The following is a 7801-nucleotide window of genomic DNA, read 5'->3' as shown; positions in this document are numbered from 1 at the left end:
TATCTTTTTCTATCCAAATAAATGGAACAGAAGCTTCGTGTTTCAGAGACCGTGGTTAATGGACTTCACTCTTCAGTAGTGTTTTCTGATTCACCACAGTACTGTCCCTAAAACCTACTAGGTTTCGCACATGAGAAGTTGATCAGTACATCACACAAAACCCAAATATTGACTTTGCAAGTTGCAAAACGAAAGCTTGAGCCAAGCCTTCACTCACTCACTCACTCACTCATAGTATTTATTTCTCTGCAGCATTTCATTTATATTCATTATTCACACCTACCTGTTCGGTTCCGATCTCAAATTTACTTCCAACACTACACCATGAAAACTTGCTACAATTCCAATTCCTTCTCAATCCCATTTATCAAATCTCTCTCTTTTCTTCTTTTCTACGCTGCATTTTTTTCTTCTTCTTCTTCATCTCAAACACCGACACTTGTTTTGCCACTCAAAACTCAGATAATTCCAACTGGGTCCATTCCTAGACCTCCAAACAAGCTTCCTTTCCACCACAACGTCAGCCTCACTGTCTCTCTCACCGTTGGGACTCCTCCTCAAAACGTTTCCATGGTCATCGACACAGGAAGCGAGCTCTCCTGGCTTCACTGCAACAAAACTCCGAACTTTCCCACCACTTTCGACCCGGCCCGATCCACCTCTTACTCTCCGATACCGTGTTCCTCACCCACATGCACGACCCAGACCCAGGATTTCCCGATACCCGCTTCATGCGACAACAACAAGCTCTGCCACGCAACTCTCTCCTACGCTGACGCCTCCTCCTCAGAAGGAAACCTCGCCTCCGATACGTTCTATTTCGGAAGCTCCGATATTCCGGGCATGGTGTTTGGCTGCATGGATTCAAGCTTCAGCTCCAACTCCGACGAAGACTCCAAGAGCACCGGGTTAATGGGTATGAACCGTGGGTCCCTCTCTTTCGTTTCTCAAATGCGTTTTCCGAAATTTTCGTATTGCATATCGGGGTCCGATTTTTCGGGCCTTTTGTTGCTCGGCGAGGCCAATTTTTCGTGGTTGACTCCGTTAAACTACACTCCGCTGATCCAAATCTCAACGCCGTTACCGTACTTTGACCGGGTCGCTTATACGGTGCAGCTTGAAGGAATTAAAGTTTCGGATAAGTTGCTATCGTTACCGAAATCTGTATTTGTACCGGACCATACCGGGGCGGGTCAAACTATGGTAGACTCTGGGACCCAGTTCACGTTCTTACTGGGTCCGGTTTACACCGCATTAAGGAACGAGTTCTTGAACCGAACCGCAGGGATTTTGCGGGTCTTGGAGGATCCGAATTTTGTGTTCCAAGGAGCTATGGATTTGTGTTACCTGGTCCCACTGAATCAACCGAAATTACCACGATTACCAACTGTGACTTTAATGTTTCGGGGGGCCGAAATGACTGTATCGGGCGATTGGATCTTGTACCGGGTACCGGGTCAAGTAAGAGGGAGTGATTCAGTGCATTGCTTGACCTTTGGGAACTCTGATTTATTGGGTGTGGAGGCCTTTGTGATTGGTCATCATCATCAGCAAAATGTGTGGATGGAATATGATCTTGAAAAGTCTAGGATTGGTTTGGCCCAAATGAGATGTGATTTGGCGGGTCAGAGATTTAGTGTGGGACAGTAGGTCCCACGGTCTTAGAGCTAGTTTCCTTAACAAAGCTTTCTGATTGGACTGATCAGATTGAAATCTGATCAATCTTTTATACATATGCTATGTTTTTTTCTTGGGCTAAAGTTGTATACAATATGCTTTTCTTTTTTCTTTTTTCTTTTTAATTTTGTTTTTGGGATTGGATACGACAGGCTATGCTGGCAACAATAGATTCCAAGCATTTTGGTGGTTAGATTATTAATTTGGGTCCTTGGGCCATGCAATTATGGCTGTCCTAGGGGATTGTTACCGTTGGATCTATGGTCTCCAAAATACCAAATCAAAGAAGTGGCAAGCCATGATTTGATTTCAAACGGAAATCAATAGTAACTGATTAGAGAGGAAGAGAATTGAGAGAATGGAGATGTGGAACTGATTTTTGAGAAGTGAGATATGCAATTCTTTCGTAACAAGTTCTACGTGATAGATTGTTATTGGTTTTAATCTAATCATACTACTTTTCTACTAGTAATAGTAAGTAACAATGAATCACCTAAGAATTTTTTGTGAAAAGTTAAAATGTTGTGAACATAATTTTTTTCCAGATTTCTTCACTATACAACGAGCTTTCAATATATTTTTTTCACTAATTTCATAATTATAATGGAAAGAAGATTTGAACCATGGATCAGAAATATTAAGAAGTGTCAACAAATTACGTTACAAAAAATTTTTTCGCAATAACAATATTTTGCCTTATTTTGAAATTTTACTTTCCTTCTAGAAGGTTTTTTTTTTTTTTTTTTTTTGGTTGGTTGGTTGGTATAAATGGTTAGCCTGTCATTATCCATTACCATGTTATTGTATGCCTTTTTTTTTCTTTTCTTTTTTTTTCCTTTCGGGGGGGGGTAGAGTATGCTTGTATTAACTTATTTTCTATGTTTTATTTTTCTTAAAAAATAAATTAGATAAATGTATAAAAAATAATAAAGCTTGAAAAAAAAAACTAATCTAAATAAACTCTAAATTTCCAATTTTTTTTTGAATATAAATAATATATTTAAATTTATGCTCTATAATGATGGCTTTTTATAATGTAGCAATTTTTGAACCCAAGTTCACTATTTAATAACAAAAAACTTTACCGGTTAAACTAATTAGATCGGAATTCACCCATTTCTTCAAATAAAACAAAACAAAACAAAACAAATATTGAAATCCACCATGGTTCATAGTCTAAGAGAATTATAAAGAGCTTTTTTTTTTGGGTGATAATTCGTTAGACGAGAGAGGAAAGGAATTTGAACCATAGATATCTCATTTTGGACACACAAGAAGTTGCAAACAAGTTAAGTTAAAGGCCCTTGGCATAAATAGCTTGATTATGATTAATAATCTAATAAAAGTTTAGTTGCCATCCAATCTCATATACATTATTCTTTTTATTTTTTTAAATTCAATAGTTGGGGTATGGGGATTTTAAAATATGAATGTCTCTATTGAAAATATTAAGAGCTGTCAACAAATTGAGATACTAGACTCTTGGCTCATATATATTATCAATTTCTCTCATAATATAAACTATTGCCTATGAGGAGGTTAAATATAAATCTCCCATCCTTAAGACTCATTAGCAAACCACAAAATATTCTATGATCTATTTGAAATGGTAAAACTAGAACTAGAGATATACCTAAAAAAAAGTTGAGACTTTAAAAAGCTATAAATAAGTGATTAAAAATAAGCTGAATTTTAAGCTTGTTTAAACGCACAAAGTAATAGCATTCCTTTAAAAAAAATGGCAAATTGTAAAGTATACCCCTAAAGTTTGAGGTCATTTGGATTTTGCACCCTAAAGTTTGATAAATTAGATTTTGCATTCTAAAGTTTGGTTCTGTTAGCAAAACCCCACCCTCCATTAGTTTGGATGTTAAGTGATACGCTGGCATGCCGATTTGTATTTTTTTTTTTTTTTTTGCCAAATTAGTTTCCCAAAACAACATTTCACCTAAAAATAGATAAATGAGTTTAAGTGTGAACTAAAATATGATTTTTATAGTAGTTTTGGCCCTTTTGGGAGGCTGATTTGGCAACAACAACAAAAAATACACATAAGCACGCTAACTTGTCACTAGACAGCCAAAATTAAAGGAACGTGGAATTTTGCTAATAGAACCAAACTTCAAGGTATAAAATCTAATTTCTAAAAGTTCAAGATGTAAAATTTAAATAACTTCAAACTTTAGGAGTGAACTTTACAATTTACCAAAAAAAAGAACCAGTTCTTTGTTCTTATCGTTTTGGCACAGGGGCGGCATTACGTGCTGGCCAGGGGGTTCAAATGAACCCCCTAACCTGGCAAATATATATATATATATATATTTACAAAAATTGTTTTTGACTCCACTAAAATAAATATTTGAACACCTTGACCATAAAATTTTGTTTAAATCTAGCAAAAATAAACTTCAATATGATCATTTTAATGTTATTTTCATAATAATTTCACAATGGAGGGTAAGTAACAAGTTGTAACTAGTTTTTATTTTGACCCACAACTGACATCACTTTTTTACCTTTCTTTTTTGCTAATGTATCACCTTTTTTTTTTTACCTACCTTTAACAACTTGCTGTCTATATTTTCTTTTGAAATTTTTGTGCAAGTGTTGTGTCAACAACACTATTCTTAAAATATTTAATTTTATAATAAAGAAAAAAAAAACTCAAATTTTTACTCATTCATTAAAAATAAATAAATAAATAAACCTTTTATTTGGAACTCTAGCTTACTTTTCTGCTGACAACAAAATGAAGTTGTTTTTTCCTCACTTTTCTTCTTCATTAGCAAAATATTACACTACCATTCCAACCAACTAATCTGTATTTATATCTGTGATTTCTTTCTTTATTCTCTCTATCTCTCTTTCTCCAATTTGTGTTTTCTTAGCTTTTATCTTTGTTTGATCAAGTAGTTTTCTTCGCTTTTATCTCTATTTGCTCCAATTCTAAGAGAGTGACCATGTGTATAGTTAAAAAACGGTACACTTCAAAAGCAAAAATTTATATCAGTTTTTTTTTTCTTAGTTCACATTTACTCCTAGTCCCACTCCTAGATTTGTTATTATTCTTCTCCATCATATATTTTTATTTAATTAATATTACATATAAATATAATAAGTTATTATGCATTCAATGGTTGTTGTCTTACTGATCTTTAAACTATTAATAAATTTTTTAGACTATTACATGATATAGTTGTATTGTATATTAAATTGTATATAATATGGAAGTTGTATATACAAATAAATAAATAAATAAATAATCATTTTATTTTTTAATCACCCTCATAATAAATTCTTGGCTCTCCCACTATGGACCTCCCTAACAAAAATCCAGGAACCACTAGTAAAAAAAAAAAAAAAAAAACCTCCTTGGTGATCACAAAACAGTACTCGTTAAGGTTAATGCTTTGTCATGTACTATAGTCTATAGTTACACGTAGTAAATGGTATGGTGAATTTTCAACGCGAAGTTGTTGGGTATTTATTAGTCCAGAGAAATGGTCCCAGACTAAAAGTCCTTCCGTCCTCTCTCCCCTTCAACCCAGCCCTTATTGTGGATTGTGATGGTCCATAGCTTAAGATATGGTTCATTTTTAGTATGATGGCATGCTGCTTAAGTACAACTTTCTAAATATACTACTTCATAAACCAAATCCCATGGCGTTGCAACCGTTCTTTTCGCCATCCCACCTAATTTTAGTTTGACTAGGGCTTCTAATAAAAAGCATGTAACAAATAAAATCCAGAAAAAAAAAAATGTTTGATTTGTTCAAAGAGATTTTTTTTTCTTTTGGCATAAGAAGACTATGGACTGGCTAGTTGCCAATTAGACTACAAAACTATTGTTAAGAGTCTTGTAGCTTAATTGTCAACTTTTGATATTTTCAATAAAGATATTTATGATTCAAATTTCTCCATTACTATTGTAATTATATAAAATGACTACAAAATTGTTAGCAAAGACATTTTGTTACATATAAATCCTATATTCCACTTTTAGTATTTTACTTTATGTTCTTCTGATTGCAATGTCATTAGTTTGATCCCCTAATTTTAAACTGTAATTACCTTATAAGGAAATAAAAAATTATATGTGACAAGATAAAATTAATAGGGCATAAAATGGAACACTCTAGATGGGGACACAGGATTTTCAATTGGTTTTCGTTTTTTGTTTTCTGTTTTTTTCCTAAAAGAATGGAAATTGTAATACAAAAGCTTGATATATGTATGTTAAGGCTGACCAATTGCCCCTCAAAGGATTTGGATCCACTCCACTTTAAATGAAATGAAAATTGTCCATTCAAGGCCATGATTTAAAATAGAATAAATCTAAGGACACGCTCCTCTTATCAAATAGATAAATAAATAAAATGGACACTCACCATTTCACTATGAAATGGAGATGATCCAATTCCCCCTTTAAAAGCCATATCTAGTCTTCTATTAGAGATACATCAAGCTCAATAATCTTATACTTGTATTATAAGTCTATTAATTATAATTGATGTATAATTAGTCTAGGATTTAACCTTTTATGAATACCTCATATTGGATTCAGTGTAACATAAGATTTACTCCTATATTTTACTCCTTTATTAAATATGTGACCCTCAAGGATTTTCTAAGTGGACGTAAATCGACAGGGCCGAAGTACGTAATTTCTTATGAATTATGGACTGGGGTTTGATATATCTGTGAGACTCTAACAGCTTCGTTGAACCCAAAAAGCCGATTAGGCTCGTCCTTTTGTCCACATCCTATTGAGCGGCCCACTTCATGTAGTCTTAAGAGTCCTTGAGACTGCCTTTTAATAGCCTATATTGTTCTAATGAAAACGACTTCAGGTCCGTAGTCCTCGTCACCGTCACCAACACTGCTGACTTGGAAGAAAGAAAACCTGAGTTGAGGCTTTGCTGGTGCAGAGGGGATCTCTACAAGGACTAGTAGTTGGTGAAACTATAAAGACTAGTAAAGCTAGTGTGCTTCGCAAGTGGATGAAAATTTATGACCATTGCCTACAATTTAATCAAACTTTGAGCTTAGTCGTTGGAGTCTTGTTTCTATTAGTAGGTAGTATTCACTTGCTTTTTTTCATGATTGGATACAATATAAAGATTGACTATGCTTCGCTTGCTTAGAAACTGCTTAAAACAATGATTCTTTAACTAACAATCGTCTCCAACCCCAGTACTGTCCTTGAAAGTGAAAAAAGCTTACTGATGCTCGACCATAAAACAACCGACTTCTTGATTTGCTTGATTACCAAGAATAAGACTTGAAAATGTTAAATTGCTTTTCATGCCTTAATCATAATGAAAGTAATTGAATTTCAGAAATATGGTCAAACTAAACTGTGGAAATTAAATGGGCAGTTCAGATGCTAGCTTCACTTTGTATCATGCTCCCACACATTTTGGAAATCAAGAGGAATTAATTAGGTCTTTCTGTGTGATAAAACTAAAAATAATATCTTATCAAAAAAAAAAAAACTAAAAATAATACTTATTTTTGAACTGACCTATTTCATACAAACACAAACACAGACAATATCATCATAGTGTGAAAAAAAAAAAAACAAACAAACAAAACAAGAAAACTTCCGTTCAATGTTTTATAAAAGAGATCAAGAGCCTTATAGCTCAATTGTTTGACGATTTTTTCGCGTTTCCAATGGACCCTTGTTAACCATTTGGTGTTATATGAAACAGTCTACTAAAATTCATAATTAAAATAAAAATAGAAGGGTAAATATTATATTTTTTATCCAAAAAAAAAAAAAGTTATCTTTGTTTGCATGCAAATGGAGGTTGGTCGCGATGGAGTCGACTCGTTTGAAACCATGTCCATATGGCATCGTGACCAGGAAAAATGTTTGAGTAGATTGACAGGACCAGATTAACGTTGGTCAAGATTCAAGAAGCGTGGATTTTCTTGGGCCACACTCTAAAGTTATTCTTGAACTAGCATTAATCTATCATTTCATCTTTTGGAATAATCTTATTAGGCATATTCTAGCTGCCACCCTAAATTAAGAATCTTTTTTTTTTCTTTTTTCTTTTTTTGTAGTGGAGTAACCCTGACACTTTTTATTTAGTTATATATATGTGTACAATCTTGG

At 33.7% G+C, this 7801-nt stretch overlaps 1 protein-coding gene across 1 annotated transcript; it reads left to right on the top strand.

Moving 5' to 3' along the window:
- On the top strand, positions 1 to 1811 carry LOC112025449 (aspartic proteinase PCS1). Its single transcript, XM_024058122.2, has one exon. The coding sequence runs from the start codon at positions 325 to 327 to the stop codon at positions 1648 to 1650; it is 1326 nt and encodes a 441-aa protein (XP_023913890.1). The 5' UTR covers positions 1 to 324; the 3' UTR covers positions 1651 to 1811.
- Positions 1812 to 7801: the final 5990 nt, after the last annotated feature.

Source organism: Quercus suber, unplaced genomic scaffold (genome assembly GCF_002906115.3).
Source record: "Quercus suber isolate HL8 unplaced genomic scaffold, Cork oak 2.0 scaffold_398, whole genome shotgun sequence".
Classification (NCBI taxonomy): Eukaryota; Viridiplantae; Streptophyta; class Magnoliopsida; order Fagales; family Fagaceae; genus Quercus; species Quercus suber.
The sequence above is the reverse complement of the archived record's forward strand: the minus strand, read 5'-3'. Positions and strand labels throughout refer to the sequence as shown.